Here is a 20,574-nt window from a genome sequence, read left to right on the forward strand (position 1 = left end):
GACGGGCGTCTTTATTTCGCAGAGTTTACTTAAGCCAAACGCGTATATCGTAACGCAGGGACCAACGGAGGACACGGTGCTAGATTTTTGGAGGATGGTTTGGCAAGAAAACTGTAGCTGTATTGTTATGCTCACGAAGACGTTCGACTTTACAAAGGTAGGTGCGGCGGGTAGTATTGGTTTGTTTTTAAATTCACTCCGCAAATCCTTCTAGCTCACGAATTGTGATTTTCATTTTGAGTAACATAAATGGGGAGGTTTATAATTTGGGGAAAAAGCGCACTGGTTTTCCTTTTTATTCCCCCCTTGAAGCCATACATCATACAGCTTATCGTCCCGCAATCAGCGTCCAACCTTGTGGGAAGCTATCAGGATTCACATTGCAACCATCCCCACCCCAACATCCGCACCCGGTTTGACCTCTCGAAAAACATTTCCCGGAAAAGGTGAGCCTCGGCGGTCCAAACTTTCCCTACCTCGGTGACGACCGCGGAGTCGTTGACCGTCTTCAACCATTTTTATTGGTCACTTAGGCCGATGTGTTGCGGTCCGGACCATCCACGAAAGTTGATTCGATAAATTTGCACCATCCGCACCGTCGCGCGCTCTGGAAGGAGGGAGTCCTTTGCGGAGTTTCGGAGAAAAACCATGTTCGCCCGACGCCGTTCGTGCGAATCCCGCAAACGATTCTCGTTTAAACAAATGGCGCCCGCAGCGCCTCTTTTAAATTGCAATCCATCGTCCATCATGCGATGGATTTAGAATTTCTCCCGTTATTGGGTTTTCTTTTGTGACTGCAGCACGAGATTTTTCCTTCGCCATTTGGCTGTTCCACTTTTACCGTCTTCTTCGTTGTCCATCCCTATCCCAGCGCCTCGGAAACGCTTAATTTCGCATGTTATTTTTTGTTTTTATTTCTTTTCCCCCTGCGGACGTGTTCAGTGAATTCAAATCGAGCGGGAAAAACATGCTGCAAGCTTTTTGAATCGCGTCCTCAACTGACTGCTTCAATGGCCATTTTTCACGAAGCTCACCGGCTTTTCTTCTACTTTCACATTCGCGCTCACGTCAGGCGTCACAGTTCCGCGTAATGTTTTTCCTTTCGTGAATGATTGCAGTGAAAGAAAAACCCACCTTTTCCCCGAACCCAGGTCGCATTTTATTCGCATTTCTTTGCCTCGCTGGAAACTTGTCCCCGCTCAATCCATTGTCTTACTGTTCGCCCTCGAACAGTTTCCGTTTTCTCATTTCGGTATCGTCGAATACGAATCGAAACATTCGGGCTTACATTTTCCAAATGTCCTCCCGCTTGACGTGACACTCGCGATTCGTGACGAGGACGGGAATGGGTAGGGAAAATGAGAAGGCTTTACAGTTTACCACCAGCGTTTCAATCCCATCAAAAACCAAGCCGGTTGGTTGAGCCGAATGGCCACTTCGGTTGGCAAATATTTCCCATTTGTTCGCAGTCAAGTCGAGTCGATTCCATCGCTTTTAGGCCGGTGAAAACTGGTATACATTTTGCGTTCGTATTGCTTGGCAACGTGAAAAATCTGAACCCACACTAAAGCCTTTGGAAAAGAAAGCATAAGCTGTTGTCGATGGCAGAAAGCCTCTAAAGCCGCGATAGGATGATTGAGTTGCGTTTCTAAAGCCGTGAAAATGGAGCTCCTTCGTGATGCGTGCATTGGGTTTAGGATGTGGGAAATATATTTGGAATATTGTCGCGTATGATTGGTAAAAGGCTCAATAGTAAATGCTTATACCTTATGTCTACTGGAACGGGGCTGTTGAAAACAGACGAGCAGAATCATCAGCTTAGCGTAGATAAATGAGGCTATTATATCGAACCCGATGTAACCATCCTGACACGATTCTAAAACACATTCAACGCATAGTACATTGATGGGGAAAATAAATAAGTTTACCACTCTCGTTATTTCTCCCAATCCAACGTTCCCTAATGAACCTTTCACTTTGTTGGCATCGCCGCCATTAAGTTCATCGGACGCATTTCGGTTCTCCTTCTCGCGCCCAACTCCAGCACCGGCTTATCTGTAATTTCCCGACTAATGCGATTGTTGTGTAAATTAATGTATTCAGCACCCAATTGCAACACCGAAGCACTAGCCGGCCGGTCGTTTTCGCTGTCGTTTTCCATCGATCGGTTATCCGGCGCGTTGACGTGCCCTGATGGTGATGGTCCACCGTGTCTCTCAGACTCCCAACCAACTCGTTCGCCTCTATTTCCCCACCACCCTCGATAATGGACGCTTGCAAGGGCTAACAACTGCGTGCTTTTATTTGCCTGCCGTAAAACTGGCGCATTTTGGCGACTGGCCGGGTGGAAAAGGAATATCGACAGCCTTCCTAGAGAGGCGAGCGATTAAGTGACAGCGGGTGCTGGGACACGGAAAGGAGCGCGCCCGTGGTGGCCATGCGGACGCCATCAGCCCATTTTTCCATTGTCTCATCAGCGAATACAACTTTCCCGGTCAAAACTTTCCATTCAATTTCCATTAAATCCACCATAACTCACCTGCAACTGCTCTTTGGCTTTCGCGCAGCTTTTCCCAGCCCGAGCTTTTCCGCTTTTTCGCTGTTTTCTACTTCGTTGTTCCCATTTGGCTTTTCTCTCGTTTTTCATCGTTTAGGTTTCGTGTAATTTTTCATTTTTTAGTATCTTTATCACTACCCATGTGCGTGGGTACCTTCTCTATTGTCTTTTTTCTTTGCTGTATATTTCCCTATTTCACCACCCGTGAAAAAGCACCATTTGTTGGTGAAAAGCCCGGGAGAGTGATTACCTGTAGCCAGAAGTTTTTTTTTTTTCTTTACTGATGTTTTTGCTTTCTACCCCCTCGACGACCATCGTTTTGTTCCAAGGGAACGGTAGGAGCGAGATCGTTCCCTGCACGGAAAACTTTCCTACTTCCATCGCGACTATTTGCGTGGTTCCTATCGTGTGGTTTACTCCTGGAGAGATTCATCCCGAAGTTTTTTTTTTATTTTCACCTCCACTCCCAACCCTGGATGTAACGTTTCAAGACTGCCAGGATCACCATAATCATCGTCATAATCAATGTTCGAAGTTCGTTTATTTTCCTTTTTTCATTCCCGACACTAATAGAATAAACCGCACGCGAACAAACCATCGCCACCGTTTGGTGAGGTACATCCATTCCCGGGGTTTGGTCGTAAAACTGACGAGCAAACTTTGCGAGACACGCGCATCTTCGTTTAATGGCATAAGGAACGTTCGTTTTTTTTTCTGCCCTGGGATTCGCGGAAAATGGGAAACAATTTCGGTGCGATTGGGATAATAAATTGAAAACTTTTCTCACTCGCGCGAGTAAAAACGGAACTCCCTGCTGCAGTTAGGAGGTTCCCCGAACCGTCACGGTAGCGATTTGATTTGATTTGTTTTGGATCCAAGTAGCAGGTGTTTAGTTCGATTTGATTACTCCATTGAAAAGTTAACGATATGATCGATTGATTTTGGTGCAGGTAGCATTGAATGTTGCTGCCAGTACTAACCTATGCGTTTGTATTTTTTTTTTCCTTTGCAGGTTATGTGTGTCCAATACTGGCCACCGAACAAGGAGAAGGAGGAAATCTACGGCGACATGCACATCACGATACAGTCGGAGGAGGAGCTGGCGAATTTTCACATAAGAACGTTTAGGCTGTTTAAACTCAATAAAGACAATGTAAGTGGAACGTCGAGGCGTAAGAAACGTTAAAGAAAAAGTACTGAAGATCGTTGCAGAAGAGGTACATAAAACAATTCCATGGTTGTACCCATGAGTACAAGCATAGCAAAAGTCAGGTGGAGGAAATTAGTTCGGTCGATGACGACGAAACTGGCTTTCAGTTTCTTGCACTGTCGACGTGTGGAAGATTTTAGCCCCTGTTTCGGACACGCCAACGCTGTCCCGCCGACAGCAGAAGTGCTGTTAAACATGGCGTGTGGGTGTTATTTCTCGACTCACATAAACGGCGTCGAGAAAACATATGCAACCCGCACAGTTGTCGCCGAGCGATGTTTCGTGCCCGCACGCCATCCAATCCTTCCAACATCGTCCGGAGACGGAAGCACAGATGAAAGTTTACTGCCTGCCAGGGTTGTAAGGATAATGGAAACTAGTGCTACCGTGCCACAGCGGGTACAGCAGCGTAGCAGGTTCCCCGTGCGTACCTCCAGAATACACGTGGCGAAACACAGGAGAGCATAGACTTAAGAATACTCGCGAAACTAAACCAAACAAAAAAAAAAAAGAAAAAGAAATCGTCACCATGCTAGGAAACATGGGGGACACATTTTATTTTACACGTTTCGCTCATTAACCGTGAGATGAATGGGACAATTACACTAAGCAATGTTTACTTTTTACTACTGGTCCCGTCGCCACCCTCCCCTAGCGCCCGGTATCCCAACCCAACCGACACCACCCGTGACGCTAACGTGCAACAAAGCGCTTCCGTCTGGGCGAAGTTCCGGAAAATGTGCACTTTTACCATTTTTGTATGTTTTGCACCAACCATCCACAGCTGCTGCTGGCCCGGAGGGGTATCAACGGTGCACCATGGGTTTTTTTTTCATAACCGGGAACCACTTGCATCACCGCCGGCCGCTCCCTTGCGCTCACCCATTTTCTCATCGCGTCCCACCGATCTTATCTTCCCATTGCAGGCAGTGGCGGAGGAACGATTATTACTACAGTTTCACTACACCGAATGGCATTCACATACCTGCCCTTTTTCCAATGCAATTCTCGAGTTTCGCCGGCGGGTCCGGTCCGTCGTGGGGACAATCATCAAAGCGAACAGCCGGATCGGACCGATGCTGGTGCACTGCAAGTAAGTCGAATGATGAAGGGAAAAAATGCGTTTTCATCGAAAATGTTAGAATTAATGTAATTCGATTGATCAAAAACGATATCGAATACTATATTTTAAACAAACTTAGTGTACATGTTTGGTATGATAGTTAGGACAGAATGTTTTATATTTGATTATAATAATTTGTTTTTTAATCTTGTAGCATATAATTTATAGAATATAAAACAAAATATAAGCCTAGAACCTCGATAGCTAATGATATTTTCACCACCGTGCACCGTAAAAAACAAATATGTTTCATCCTTGTCTCAAAACACTTTTGGCCACAACGTTTTTAATATTCACCCCATGTTTGCAACTTTCCCACCACAGTGCAAAAATTTATTTAAATAAATTATATAAATCTTTCAAGTTATGTACTGCTCAAATAACTGTTTATTGAGTTCAAAATATAATAACAAAAATAGTTCAATTTTTAGAATCACTTATCATGAAGTTATTTAGATTCCAGTACAATTTTCATATTTCTGTAAAAATAATCGATCTCAATACATCAAAATATTGTATAGGTGTTGTTATTCGTAGCGATGATGATACATGATTTTTCATGTCCAAAAATGCCACCTATGGTGCATATATTGCCATACTTAGACTAGAGAAAATTTTAGACTTTTGGAACCCTACGTCATGCAGGCACATTCGTAGGAGCTTTAATTATTTATCACCTTCTTGAAACTTATCGTTATTTAAGAGTGGCTTTTGACGACGACAGAAACGTCAACATAAACCGCCTGTGGTTCTTTTCCATCATGTACGCACACTCACGTTGCTCTTAGCATAAACATATTTATTTTTCCTGCTCTCATACCGTACCGTCCGTTTTCTTTCGTACAACTTTTCTCCGTTCGTGTGCGACCCCCTGCTGCTTCCCGCCGACAGTGACGGTGGGGGCCGATCTGGCGTTTACCTCGCCATCGACGCCAACATGGAGCTGGCCGAGGAGGAGGACTCGTTTCACGTGTTCGGCTACCTGAAGAAGCTGCGCCAGTCGAGGAAAGGCCTTATAGAGAATGTGGTAAGTATCCCGGTGCAGGAAAGTGTTGAGTGGTGGACACACGTTCTTCCTACTCCACCCCCGGACCGCAACCAAAACATCCCTTACCTTTCCCTTCGCCGTGCCGTAGCAAGCGACTGGATGCATGGAAGGAATTTCTACCGGTTGTGCAGCCATTTTCATTTCCTGCCAAATAAATAACAAGTCTTGCGTGTGCACGGGAATGCATTCCTGTAAATTGCTAGCACCGTAGGGATTGTTGGGGAAGCGGTAGTACGTTTTAATATGTAAATTGATGTGCATGTAACATACCTTTCATCCAAGAGGCTTCTTCTCTTCACATCAGACTTCGCTCCGTTTGCATCTCTGCTGGAAAGTTTAAAATAAAAAAATATCACTAATTGATTCAATTCGGAACCAGTTGACATTTCCATTTTGACCCTCTCGAACCAGGATACGGATGATTTAAATATGTCATTTATTTCCTGCAGTTCTTCGGGGACAACAAATCAATTTGCATTATGCTGTGACTCTCTTTTATTGCCTCTTTTTTCCAACTCCGATCTGTTTGCCGGTTTATTGCGCTTGCATCTGTTTAAGTACTGCATCAGAAATTACTTTTTTTTCTGTTCCGTTACGGATGGTTCCGCATTCCCGGCTCATTGCTGGTGCCATTTGCTGATTTGATCGAACCTCTCAGTACGCCTCCGCTATTTATATTCCTGTTTTGATTACAGCCCTTTCTGGAAAATTAATATGCCTCTTTCTATGTTCGTATGTAAGGTGTATTTATTGTTGAATCATTTTCTAACGGATTCATTATATGCGTTTTTATCTTATTTATGGGTTCAACAAGATTGTTTCCTCTTCGTTTATCGATCTATCTACGTCTACAAATTGTGTATTCAATTGCACCAGCGCGTCTTTGCCTTGCAAAGGCATGAGAACGTTCTTCATAAATCATTATAACGAAGCATTTCGTATGAGGTGTTGGTCTGATTTGTTGTAGAATTTATGGCTACCATTCTGCACCAACTCAGCGCGCATACAAATCATTCCACGAAGAAGTGCCATCGAACAGCCGACACATTTCCCTACGCCCGTGCTCGTTTGCTTATCGCTCTTGTTGGGCCGAAGGGATGGAAATAAATTTATGCTGATGTAAAACACTGCCGAAAGACAACCAAAGCAAAAACAACACTCTTATCTTTCCTCACTTTCTCTCTCTGTTGCCGTCCTCCAGGAGCAATACAAGTTTGTATACGACACGCTGGAGGAGTTCATTATCTGCGGCAATTCGTGGTTTCCGGTGACGGAGCTGTCGCAGCGGCTGAAGGAGAAGAGCCTCAAGGATCCGGTCAGCAAGATGAACTCGTACCAGCGCGAATACGCCCAGATCTGCAAGCAGACACCTCGGTTCACCATCGGCGACTGTGCCGGTGGCCACCGCGGGGACAATCGGGAGAAGAACCGCGACGTCCTCTGTGTACCACGTAAGTACCTTCGCGCCCCCCGTGCGCGGTGTCGGTAAAGTGAAAATTTCACTTACCCAGCACCTGATGAAGGATGCTGAAAAGTTAAAAAGGCAAAAAAGAAACTACTAGTTTAATTCAATTACGAACAACGACACAAACATCGACTACGGCAGAGTGTTACTAATGATTTTCTTTTGTTCTCTCCTTCTCCCTAATGATCTTCTGCTTCCGGTGATCTGACTCGTCGTTGGACGCGTCTCCAAAAATCACACACGAAATTGCGGTCGTTTGCATATACGGGGGGTGTTACCGTACCACGCGCACACCAACAGCTGACAACTTCCGTCCTTACCTTAGCTCGTTTCAGGGAAATTCATTTACCGACTACATTAACGCCGTGTTCGTTGACGTAAGTACCGCGCAATCTTCCACCGAAAGCGACTGTCTTTCAAGTCTTTCAAGACATGTTTTCCCTTGCCCCGTGCTGTGCATACGTTTTCTTGCTCCATACAATTTCCGCGGATATGTTTTTCCCAGGCCCTCCTCGTCATGCGCGTTTTTTTCTTTTTTTGTTACTACGTTACATTACTTACCTTTCTCCCCTTTCGCTTCAATTCGTCCAACCTCGAACAGGGCTACACGAAACCGCGGGAATATATCGTCACGGAATGGCCCCTCCAGAAGACGTGCGGTGAATTCTGGTCCCTCGTTTACGACCACGAATGCTCTGCCGTCGTCGTGCTCTGCCAGCCGCCGCACAATTCGGTAAGTACGACGGAACCGTGCACCTTTGCCTTCTTTTCCTACTTTGGAACGTTCTCCTTAATATTTCACTAAATCCGGTTTGGCCTCCCCTCCAACAGCAACAATATCCTGCCTTCTGGCCCGAGGGTCGTCACTCGAAAAAGTACGGACCGGTGTTCACCATCGATCATATTTCGCACCAGCACTATTCCAACATCAAGTCGTGGATCTTCCGGATCAACAAAAAGGTCATCTCGCTGACGGAATTGATGGCGGGCGTAAAGGCACCGCCGAGAACGGTGCAGCTCTTCCAGCTCACCTGCTGGCCGATGGGTCACAAGGTAAGAGAACGCGGGCCAAAGGACCCATGTCGACGATGTAGGGTGAAGCACCTTATCGCCGATAACAATCGTACACGGTATGTGATGATTTTTCTTGCAGGTTCCCACGTCCACCAACTCGCTGGTCGAGCTGATGAATATGGTTGAGCGATGGAGACAGAAAACCGACTACGGTCCCGTTTGCGTCGTGTCACCGTACGTATTTCAATCAAGTCCCTTTTCCCGCCACGAACTTCCGAATTTCATTTGTTACATCCTCCGATTTTGTCTGCTCGCCCCTTGGCCTATTGTTTTTTCTTTTTTTTCAATTAAACCGTTTTCGCTTTAAATCAATTTCCATCCGCCATTTCTGTCGGATTTTCACCTGGAATTCAATGGTGGGGAAGAATACACGGGGCTGGTAAATGAAGTGGTGCGGAATATCCGTACCCTCCGGATAGTCGGTACAGCCCGGGGGCCATGTGCTTCACATTAATTGAAATCGATCACTACCTTTCCGCTAGCAAGTACATCGTACTTCCTGGCCAAGAGCTTTTTATTCGTGCGACCACTTGAATTGAGTCCGATGTCCGATGCTGTAATCAACTGTTAGCCAGGTTTTTGCCCAAATGTGCCATTACAGATTTTCAATAGCTTAAGCAAAATGAAATCTACATTTGTAATTTGATATCATAATTAGTGTTGGGTCAAGTAACACTTTTTGATGTGCCGTACTGTGGTACCACACACAGTTTACTGTGCTGTTCATTTGTGGTAGCACAGTAAAGTGTCATACGGTCATACAACGTCTCTATTTATTCAGCAACACCCATTCGATTCAAAATGGTCAATGTGTCCAAAGTGATCGATTCAATAAGTGTATGTAGATTATTATAACTCTGCGTGCAAAAAAAACACACAAGGATGCAAAAGTAACTCAGAATTGAACAATACTAAATTGGAACACAGTTTTTAAGGAACAATTTGGATAAGGTGCATAATTTGCGTTGATATTATGTTTGCTAGATAAGGGTTTTAGGCCTTCACACTTCCATTCAACACTTTAATATATAATATGCAATTCGAGCCAGTGTTTAAAATGTGTTCCTTATACGAAATGATTAGTCGCTAAAAGCTAATCTGTTCAAAAAACTTTGCATTTTTATTTCAAGAACATGCGTTACATTTGAATTGCTTTTCTACTTGGATTTGTTCCTATCGCGCATCAATCATAGCCTTTTTCATATGGCAGTTTTTTATGAAAATAATAATGTAAAGATTGTGTGATAAAGATGTTCAACATTCGAAAGACTGGTTTATACTTTTTATTCCTACGCTGTGGTAGCAATGGTATTCGTGTACCAAGGAACCATAGAACGGTTCTTACAATTTGTAGGTATAAGGTATGAAACTTTACTGTGGTAACACAATTTTTTCTGTGTCGTGTGTGGTGCCACACTTTACTGTGCTGAGTGTGTTGGGTAGCACAGTAGCACATGACCCAACACTAATCATAATTAATTAATTTACAATCCCTTCTTTCCGGTAAGTCGAATTTTTCCTTACATTTTTCTTTTTTTTCTCTTTTTGTGTCAAACAAAATTAATTGAATTAACCAGGAGTAGGCTCATTTTTCCAGAAAGGAGACGATACAAACGATATTTTAATATTTTTACACTGATATTGAACCATTTTGAAATCAATTTTCGGAATTCTGATTCGGAAAGTATCATACACCAGCTAGAAACATTTCAGAGTTTTCATTAATTTATACACTGATTCTATAATCTTTTATCCTTTTTAAATACTACAGTTTTTGTATTTTCTTCTTCTAATTAACACACTTTTTAATTAGACTTCTTATTGTTTTATTATAGCAAATCTATGTTGGCGTTACTTAGCAGTTAAAATTGTTTATTGTTAGAATTTTATTGAACGCATTAAAACTGCGTAGTTCTGGGAACTTTTGAGTATTGTGAACGCTTTAGCTATCGTGTAAAAAGCAATAGGTAAAATTTGATCACGGGCCAAATTGTTCTTCATTTATTTCATTTCATACCTCTTAGATAAATTATACAAATCTCTAACATATTAACATGTACAACATATAAAACACGAAAAATTTACATATAAACTCCCTGTGTTTATTTTCAACTACGTTTTTCGTCTTGAGGCCTTCGATTGTATTTTTTTTTTACTTTTAAACGCTCTTTTCCCTCGCTGAAACCATTTGGAGCTATTTTAATTCTGTTTTATGTTGGATTATTTGGACTATTTTTCTTTTCTTTACAGCGATGGCCGCAGTCGAGCCGGTGTGTACTGTGCTGCCAACGCCTGCATAGAGCAAGTTATACAACATGGCGAGGTGGACGTATTCCAGGCTGTCAAAACCGTACGAAGGCATCGGCCGCAACTCGTAGATAATATGGTAAGCTCCCAGACTAGCTCGGGGTCGATGTATACCGTTGTAATGCTATCCTTTTACTTTCCCGTCCTACTCCACAGACTGAATACAAATACTGCTACGATCTAGTGCTGCACTACGTGTTGCATTATCTAAATAAAGACTTGAAAGAAAAGAAGTGAGAAAGCGATTTACACGATGATCTGTGGTGAGTAGTAATGGATCGTCTCGTGTGCAATCAGTTTCGTAGATTGAACATTTTCCCATTCTTCTTCCCCTAGGTTTATTGAATTTGGACGAGGGAAAAGCATCCCGCTTACGCCCGAGTACTCAAATTCCGAACTCTCCAAAGAACTATCGAACGCAGGTCGTGTAATCGTGGAAAAGAACATCCGAAAGCTACAGAAAGGAGAGTCCTACGAGCACTGTCAATCGTTTGACGACAAAAAGTTTGTAATCGATAAGAACGGGCGCATCTGCGAGCGCAAGAAGAAGGGCCGCCTGTACAGCCTGGGCGGCAACGATCCACCGAAACGTACCGCCCGCGGTCGCCTCGATCGCCTCAAAACGGTCGGCACGTTCGACATCACGAACGAGATCTCGCGCCTCAGCCAGAAGACGATGAACATGAACGAGCGCATCATCAACACGCAGCTGTTTGCACAGACGATCGACGAAACGGCCACTACCACCACCTCGATCGGGAGCAGTGTAGGCCTCAGTGTGGGCTTTGCCCCGTTCGTTGCCGCTACCATGGCTGGGTTGGCGGGATCCACTGGCGGCGCACCGCCTCCGAGCACGACGGTAATGCTTCCAATCGGTTCACCACCCGGTCGTGATCTCATTAGTAGCGGTCCTGGTGCCCTCTCGGCATCGCCATCGTCGGGCCTTACGAAACAACCGGGTCTATCATCGCCCCATCATCTACACCCGCTTCACAGCAACAATAGCTTCGTCCTTCCGGGCCACTCTGGGACGCCCGTCGCACAGCCATCACCTCCACCGACCACCAGCAAAGCGCACACCACCGCCAAAAGCCGCAGCCTCAGCACGGGTTCATATATTACCAAGGACTCCAGTGCAAACTCGAGCGTCGAACGACTTACCAAGTCCACCAGCCATACGGAGGTGCACGTGAGCCATCCTACGACGTCCACCACCACCACCACCAACGAGCCAAACGCCGGTGGCATCATGCCCCAGAACAAATCTCTCGAAGAGGGTCGTTCGATGATTCCCTCCGCGAAAGCGTCACCACCGGTGCGCAAACCGATACTGCGCAAATCGAAGAAAATTGTACGCACAGACTCGGAGTTCCTGAAGGGCAACATCTACGAGAAAGAATCGAGCGTCTCGAGCTCCCAGTACACGCCGACACGCGATCGCCGGCGGGAACAGTTTGCCGAGTACCGCAGCAGCAATCCGTCGTCCGAGACGCACAAGTCCACCGACGAAAGCTCGAAGAATATCTCCACCGACGAGATCGATACCGTGTTCTCGGACACGATGGACTTGGAGCAGATGGAACAGGACTATCGGATGCACCTGCGAAACAATCTGCAGCGGGAATACAAGAGCGACAGTGACACGCTCGACGAGGTGGGGAAAAAGCGTGCACCGGACTATAATGCATGGAAAAATCAGAGCTACGAGAACACGTTCGATATGGTGTTCCCGGCAGGATCTACGGAAGATGCACCGGCCAATGGCAAACCCCAAACCGGAGAACATGGCACAGAACAACGGGTGAAGGGTAGCACCAGCAGTGCACCTCCGATGAGTTCTTCTGCATCGAAAGCCGATCGTCCAACGGACCTCGAGTTGGGATCCGCATCCGATGGGGCCGGAGGAGGAAAATCGTCCGCGTCATCCACTACCGGTGATGGACCGTTCGGGCATTTGTTCGAGAAGAATATTGGTCGGTTTAAGCGCATGAACAAACTGCTCAAATGCAAGCGCTTCAGTACGTCAGCGCTGTACGAGAAGAAACCTGGTCCACCCGGTCCCCCCGAGGGGAGCAAACCGACCTTTACCTCTCCGACCAAGAGCATCCCGAACGCGACCCGTTCGCCGGTCAAATCAATCCACTCTCAGTCGAAGGCATCGATCAGCTCGTCAAAGTCGTCACTGTTCGGTAGTAAAAAGTCCTCGGGGTCTGGTTTTACCTTCAAGGGCAAGAAGTTCCTGTTCACCGGCAAAAGTTCCCCCAACAAGTCAAAATCGAACAACGAGATCAGCTACTATCGGACTAAGTCGACCAAGAGCTCGAAGAAGGGCTCGCTGAAAAACAATAGTACCGCCTGTCTGAACCTCGAAACGACCTGCACCTCACCGCTCTCAGAAGCATTCTACAATCCGACCGGTAGCGTGCGACTCAGTGCGATGGAGCTGTATGAAAAGTTCTGCTCGCAGGACTTTAGCGGCCTGTACAAGCACGAAACGGTACGCACGGACACGGACAGCCACGGGAGCGGTACCGACTCGAGCCATAACGACTCCCAGCGTCATCTGGGTGCGATCCGGAAGTACCGGAGGCGTAACTTTAAGCTACTGCGGCAGAAGAGCGAACCCAAGTTTTCATTCCGTACGGACACCCTGTACGAGGATAGCTACGATGGGGTGTGCTACCACGACGAGAAGGACGAGGAAGTCGAGTACGTTAACGAAGAGTACAATCAATTCCTGTACGAGGACGAGCAGTACTACGAGGAGGACATCGAGCACTACAGCATCGAAAATATCTACTATCAGAGAAACGGGCTGATGGCGCTGCCGGATGGTACGTTCGTACAGCGGTATCCGTACCGGATGGAGGACGAAGAGGACGAGGAAGAGGAGGAAGAGGAGGGCGAAGAGGGAGAGGAAGAGGAAGACGAGGAGCTGGGCGAGGAAGAAGAGGAAGAGGGAGACTACCAGGGCGAGGAGGAGGAGGAAGCGGAAGAGGAGGAAATCGAAGAGAACGAGTTCGACGAAGAGGACGAAGATGAGCTGGAGGAGCAGGAGGCTGAGGCCGAGAGGAGAAGATTGCAACGGCTTCAGTTGCCACCGCCGATGGAGTTGGTGTCATCGATGGACTCGGACTGTGATGAGATCTACCTGATGCCACAGAACGAGTCCGAAAGCAAGAAGATGATCATTCAGGACTTCCTGTTCCACCACAGCAACAACGAGTTCGATAACAGTGTCAGTGGGGATGACTACGACATCGCCGAAGTTGATGAGGAGATTGAGCAACAGCAAGAGGAACGGAAAGAGGAGCTGCTGGATCGGATCGGGGAATCCGGGGAAGACTATGAACAAGAGTTCCACCTGGAGCGGTATGCTCTGCCGGACAAGGAGACGCTAACGATCTATAAGATCTGCTCGAAGGAAAGCATCCTGGAGTCTATGAAAGGGTCGACCCCTGAGCGGGACGCTCTGCCGCACAGTGCCTCAATGGAGCAGTACTTCCTGAAGTCGGACTGCGTGACGACCCTGGAACGGACGGCTTCGTTGGATCTGCTAAGCAACTCTAGTGGGACGCTGAACAAGTCCACGCTGACGGACTATGCCTTCGACACGGTGCGCAACATGAACCTGGACAGTTGTAGTACATCCCGCTTAAGTCTGTCGCTGAAGAGTGAAATCTTCGAGGAAACGGCCAACGGTAGCTCGGGAGGTGGTGCTCCGGTGGTGGCTGATTCCGCCACTGCAGGACCTCCGTTGGTAGCCGAAGCGAATTCCGATGGTCCTCGGATTAAAAGTTGGAACATCGAAGACTTCACACTAACGCCGGAGGAATCCTTCTCCGACGAGCAACTTCCACTGGACGAACCATCCGCTTCCGGCAACGGTGATATTGTGCGCATTGCTGAGCTGCTTCAGGAACGATGCGAAGAAACCCTGGCGACACCGACGGGCGATGGTGGACCACTGGTGGCCGCGCAGTTGAGCAACGATGAGCTGGGGCAAGATCAGCAAGGAGGTACCAACGCACAGTACACGATTGTCGATCTGGATGAGGAACCGTACCTGCTCGATCCGGCAATATCCGAGTTTACTTCGGAAATAACCAAAGAGTTTGACTTACTGTTTTCGCGTGCGGAAACGGAGTCGCTCCAAGCAGCTGCCTCGTCGGCGGGTTCGGCGGCAGATCAACCGCAGTCCATATCGCCACACGCTGCTCCAACGGAGGATCCAACGCAACTCGGCAACGTCCTGAAGCTATTGAGCGATCTTCCGACACGCTACTCGATGCAAATGTTAGAGCACATCAATCTCGACGCCGATGATATCTGCATACCGACGAAAGAGGACGCAGGTGAGGGCAATGGGCAAGTTCATCCCCCTTCGTCGGTTCCAGCCCCACCACCAACAACAGGAGTCTCTTCGCAAGATCGACAACCTTCCTCGAATCCATCCACAGCCCACCAGAATCCGCCAGAAAGTGCCAAACCGCGGACACTAGAACCGAGCGGAAGCGGACGCTTCGTGAAGGTGAAACTGAAGGGAACGCGCTCGACTGGTGCCGCCAAAACCGCCTCCACCACCCCGACCGCGCTGACCGCTCCCTCGGTTATAACGGACGTAGCCGAACCCGGCGCGAAAGGTCCGGCCAGCAGCAGTGATTTGCTGAAGAAGGCACGCAGCCAGTCGTTAGGTAACTTGCGTAACAAAACCAAATGTTTTCCATTATAGAATTTAAGTAATACTGTAACAATAATCCTAACACTATGGGTGCTGCCAGTAGTAGTGTAAGAGGCAGCGCAAAGCGAGGTTACGCCAAGGTTCTTCATCCCCACACTAGACACACCGCCACCGGCCGAGCCGGTCAGATGCCGGAAGTGGACCCGCAGCTTTTGGCGCGGCATTCCTGCACGGTGTCGCTCTGTGTGTGTGTGTCGGTGCGGTATTTTAGCCATTTGTAGATTGTTGCGTAGAAACGAAACGGTGAGAAGAAAGATGACCGCGATAGAAAGCGAGACGATGCGGAACGCACAAGCGAGCGACTTTTTTCCTGCAAACCATTTTTTATACGATTCGCTCCGTTCGTAGGATTAACAACCTGTTGTAGTTTTGTAAGATGTCATCCAATACCCTTTTATCACACTCTACCGACTCTTCTCATCTCATCTCTTCACCCGACATACACCACCCATGTAAATACGCACGTTTATACCGAGCCTAAGATATAGATTTATAGAGTATAAATTGCATCTACGAGCGGAAGGAGGTGCGCCCTAAGATGGCTACCACGACGGCATAATGGGTTTTTCCTTCCAGCCTACTTAGTTCCAAACAACTATGGACGCATTTACCCGAATCGTCCATTTGCTCTGTTTCTGGTGTTGGTTTTTGCCAACTGCTTGGCCTTTTCCTATCGAAGAAACAATTCATTAAGGAAACGAAGTTGTTGGTTTTATTTTTTGTTGTACTACCAAATAACAAACACAAAGACGAAGAAACTTAAGATAGCGAGAAATATAGTCAGCCCCACCCCTCGATAAACAAAAGCGGGAGAGACCGTTAGCCCAGGTTAGGTTCTGACGATTTTTCGATTCCGATGGGACCACGAATGGAGGGGATAGTTTTGTTTTTTGTTACATGAAGAGATATTAGAAGAAAACATACATAAATAACATACAAGAGCTAGATATTATAGTTAACTTTCCCATAACGTGACCTTGTTCACAGTCCGCTATCCAATTTCATCCCACTAGACTCGCATATTGTTAACCCATTTGAGTTTTCCATGAGCTGGAAAAAGGTGTCTGTACCGGTCGATCGAATGTCACAAAAAAGGGAAAAAATTGTTTACCCTTTCTTTCCCGGTCTACCTTCCATGTGTAGTATATGGGATATGTATCTACGATTCAAGTTTCATCCCTATTCATCATCACGTGTTAGCAAAATCGTATATAGACAAAAGCGGAATTTATTAACGCATCAACAGTGGGCAACCCTTTGGTGGCAAAACGGAACGGGCGTAGATAAATTTAACCAAAAACACAAAACAAAAACACAACAAAAAACCAAAACCTTGTAAATCGCAAACCGAGCAAAAGATGAAACGTTCTAAATCTTCAATAGGATAATTCTAGGAACTACAATTGGCACCGTGTAGAACACTAGCCATTGTGTAATTAAAAAAAAACAACATTAAAAGTTAATATTTAGAAGAAAAGAATGATGGAACGGGGAAATAATTTAAATCGGACTTTAGGCAAAGTAAGTTTGTAAATTTGAAAACAGAAATCCCTTATTGTTGTTATTCCATGCAGCGTTTGTACTGTTGTGTAAAATTATTTTTGGAATTTATTTTGGCTGGCCAAGACGACTCTTGATCTCGAGAAGCCTTCGGGAGGGCCGGAAAGCTTTGTGGAGAAAGTTTTAGAATAAAATTGTGCAAAGTTAACATCCTGCCCCGCACGGACGGAGAATTTTGTATTGTTTAGTTTTTATTTCTGATTTGTAGCATAACAAAGAGGATTAAATTCTCAGGTCGGCAGCACGTTTAGTTTTCATTAGAAATTGAACCATTTTTATGGAACGCCAGCGGTGCGATTGAAATTAGGAAAATGCTATAACCATTGTCTCGAGTGGTACCAGTTTCAATAATGTTACAATTTATTTTCTATATTATAGCGTTAGAATAACGGGAAAACTGAAATCTAAATACGGCAAAACGTGATACAGTTTAAATGTTTGATGGAATGTATGTGAAACATACACGAAACACACACGCACACCCAGAATATCTCGCCGATTGTTTGTAAGAGTATAGCCAAGCGAATAGGACTGTTGGAGTGGTTGGAGTTTAGATGTAATCAAAAACTATCATTTGATGTCGTCCTTGCCGTGCACCCAGAAGCTACCCGAAATGTGCGACAATGAAAGTGTAATGTCCGTTAACAATCAGAAATTGTTTTGTTTGTTCCTCTCGAACCCCGCATAAATTGTGGGATGATTGTCCCCGGATGTCATTTTCCTCCACCGGTGACTCGTTCTGCTTTTCTAAACATATTTAACGACGATTAAGGTACGGAAACAAAAACGTGAGACTATTAAGAAAGACTCCAGAGGTCCGGACGGAAACGTAAAATGAAAGTTAACTGAATGCTGACGACTTAACAAAAAAAGTCTGGCTGCCAAACCAACCAACAGGGCACATGAGGCTAAAGTGATAGCTTTTTGGAGACGATTTACTTTTAAACTCTACCAGATGGTGGACAATTTTCGATAGCTTTTCCCCTGTTTGGCTGTTGCTTGTTGCTGAATCCTTCTGTGTCCTTCTAGCGCGACTATCAAACAAATATCTTTGCTAGCTTTTTTGAGCGAGGAAACGGGTAGTAGTAATTTTCAAACGTACTGCCCGTCTGTAGACTAGTCTGAAACGCACAACATTTATACGCATTAAGTCTCAGGAGAGAATGGAAGGATAACTGGGCATACATAGCCCACGCAAAGGGCGGAGTAGGGACTTTTAGAGCTGTTTTTTTTTACATTCACGCACTTAGCACAATCGAATGGCCTTAACAATAATGTATAGCAGCGTTTGTCTCCGTTTTTCTCTTAGCAAAAAAATATCCTAGACTAGATTCGTTTTGCGCAACCACATCTGCAAAGCAGGAAAATCAAAGACCTACTCTTGGAGTTCTCATTATCTAGTACACCTGCATCTTTTTGTACTTGTTGATCGGATTTGGCTTTTAATCCCTGCTTTGCCGAGCGAAAGAAAGGCATGTTATCGCCAAGCATTTTAAAGAGGTGCCCCATAGGGAGGAAAATGACACTCGTGGTGACGCCATGGGGCGGGTATTATTCGTTGTTGATGTCGTCGTTATAAACCTATATCGTACCCATTGTAATAATGTATTTGTTCGTCGTATTGGTTTCGTTGTTAACTGAACAGATTTTAAATAAAAAAAGATATATATATATATATTGAAAAACTGTGAAAAAAACACAACATTGGTATGTGTGTGCGAAAGAGATAGTTTATAACGGACAAAAGAAAAACAAGGTGAAACCTAAATGTTGGTGCCGGATGTGGAAGGAAGAAATTAACTATTACACATAAAACATGGTAAAATAATAGCAAGTAAACCTGTAAATCCAAGATTCAAGTGATACGCGTACAGGAAACGCTCGCATCGATAATATCGATCATGTTGGCATTATTGGATGTATTTATTAACCCTTGACGGAACAGTCTCTCGATGTTCGAATGGTGTGTGGCTATGTTTTATGGTGTTTTCTCACGAAACGTACCATTCGATCAGCAACAACCACCCCTTCCTCTCTCTCCTTTCCTGTTCCCTTCGCCATTTAGAGAAAAACGTTATTGTTGCTGAAATGAGTGGTGTGTCATTCTCGTTTCCAACGGGCGCCATGCAGAAATAAAAACAAGACCTCTTTGAGGCTAAGTGGAAAAATAAAAGATCGTTAAGTCCAACATTAAACAACTCAAACGTAAGGCAGCACACCTAAATCCCAACACATTTAGATGGATTATAAACGTAGGGAAAATAAAATGAACATTAGAGGGAATTGTTGACATGCGCAAAATGTGTCTAGTTTATATTTTTATACAGATTCGTTTCACCTTAAAAGGCAATCGATGCCAAAGAGGATGTGACACAAGAGAATGAAATAAAGATTGCAAATTCATGCCAACAAATATAATACGAGGAGGAACATTAGCACATAAATAAGGGAAACAGGATGACAGCTGAGCAGTTGAGGAAGGATGCTGTCGTTATCTGAATTAAATGCAGGTTACTATCCAAACCTGATCCCGGAAGATCAGCAGTGTACAGAGGAGGGTTCCGTATGCGCCTCGAACGGTACATTTTACAGTCACCTAGGCAATAATAGAACAATATCAAATTGTACACCGTATCATGACGACAATTAAAAGTGAAGTTGTTGTGCCATGTGATTTGCCGTTCGTTCAATCCATGTGTCTAGATAAAATTCATAGGAAAAGTGTAGTACGCCGCAACTCGACCGCAACAGTTAATCATACCTTAGGAGAATCCGTGTTGAATATAGCCGGGCAGCGTGCCGAGCACTGGGACCCGATGATCTGACAGGTGTACATGGATAGGTGTTTGAAACAAGCGTTTCTGAACACCTGCATTCTGACGATCGTGTTGTCCTTGCAATATATTTGTTCCATGCATTGCAAATGTTAAATGTTATGTATTGTGTTTCCATGCGCCGGTCATTTAAGAGTATAGGAAAGTTTAATCTTTTCAGTAAAAAAATACAAGCTATCTTGAATATATTCTTTTTTTTGCCATATTGATTGCGGCACGAGAGTGCTGGGAGATATACCCTAAGTGTATCGGGATAAGTTAGTATTTATTTGAAATTGTACGTTGAATGTTTCTTTTTTGTTGGAACTGTGTCTCTGTAATTTATTTTTATAACCGATGAAACAAAATAAATTTTTCTTTTAATTAAAACATCGTTGGAATATATCCTGGAGCGTACATTTTTTGATTATTTTTCAAATTTAATAACGGCTGAACGTTTTTCTCATGTTAGTGAAATATTTCAATATGGCTGAAATATTTTAAACTCTATACAGTGAAACGTCGATTATCCGGGGGTGCGAATTTGGCAAATTGAAAACTAGACTATTTATACCAAGGTGGGTTCTAAGGGAGGTAAGCTCAAAGGCCTGGTCGTGGCAGCCATTTTCCCGCCAGGCAGCTCGAAATATCGTTCTCAAAACGTCCTCCGCGCGAA

General features: G+C 45.1%; 2 protein-coding genes across 2 annotated transcripts in view; both read left to right on the forward strand.

Annotated features, from left to right (window-relative positions):
- Positions 1-11,021, forward strand: part of LOC131262350 (receptor-type tyrosine-protein phosphatase kappa) — a 98,540-nt gene extending 87,519 nt beyond the window's left edge. The window contains exons 6-16 of the mRNA XM_058264338.1: positions 23-157; positions 3,570-3,714; positions 4,698-4,860; positions 5,782-5,917; positions 7,140-7,389; positions 7,704-7,780; positions 8,005-8,136; positions 8,235-8,456; positions 8,557-8,651; positions 10,728-10,863; positions 10,941-11,021. Of these exons, the coding sequence (XP_058120321.1) occupies positions 23-157; positions 3,570-3,714; positions 4,698-4,860; positions 5,782-5,917; positions 7,140-7,389; positions 7,704-7,780; positions 8,005-8,136; positions 8,235-8,456; positions 8,557-8,651; positions 10,728-10,863; positions 10,941-11,021 (1,572 nt within the window). The remainder of the gene's footprint in view (positions 1-22; positions 158-3,569; positions 3,715-4,697; positions 4,861-5,781; positions 5,918-7,139; positions 7,390-7,703; positions 7,781-8,004; positions 8,137-8,234; positions 8,457-8,556; positions 8,652-10,727; positions 10,864-10,940) is intronic.
- A 439-nt stretch (positions 11,022-11,460) lies between these two features.
- LOC131262349 (uncharacterized) lies at positions 11,461-15,516 on the forward strand. Its single transcript, XM_058264337.1, has 2 exons — positions 11,461-14,724; positions 14,767-15,516. The coding sequence occupies exons 1-2, from the start codon at positions 11,461-11,463 to the stop codon at positions 15,514-15,516; spliced, it is 4,014 nt and encodes a 1,337-aa protein (XP_058120320.1).
- The last annotated feature ends 5,058 nt before the right edge of the window (positions 15,517-20,574 follow it).

The sequence above is a fragment of the Anopheles coustani genome, chromosome 2 (genome assembly GCF_943734705.1).
Source record: "Anopheles coustani chromosome 2, idAnoCousDA_361_x.2, whole genome shotgun sequence".
Classification (NCBI taxonomy): Eukaryota; Metazoa; Arthropoda; class Insecta; order Diptera; family Culicidae; genus Anopheles; species Anopheles coustani.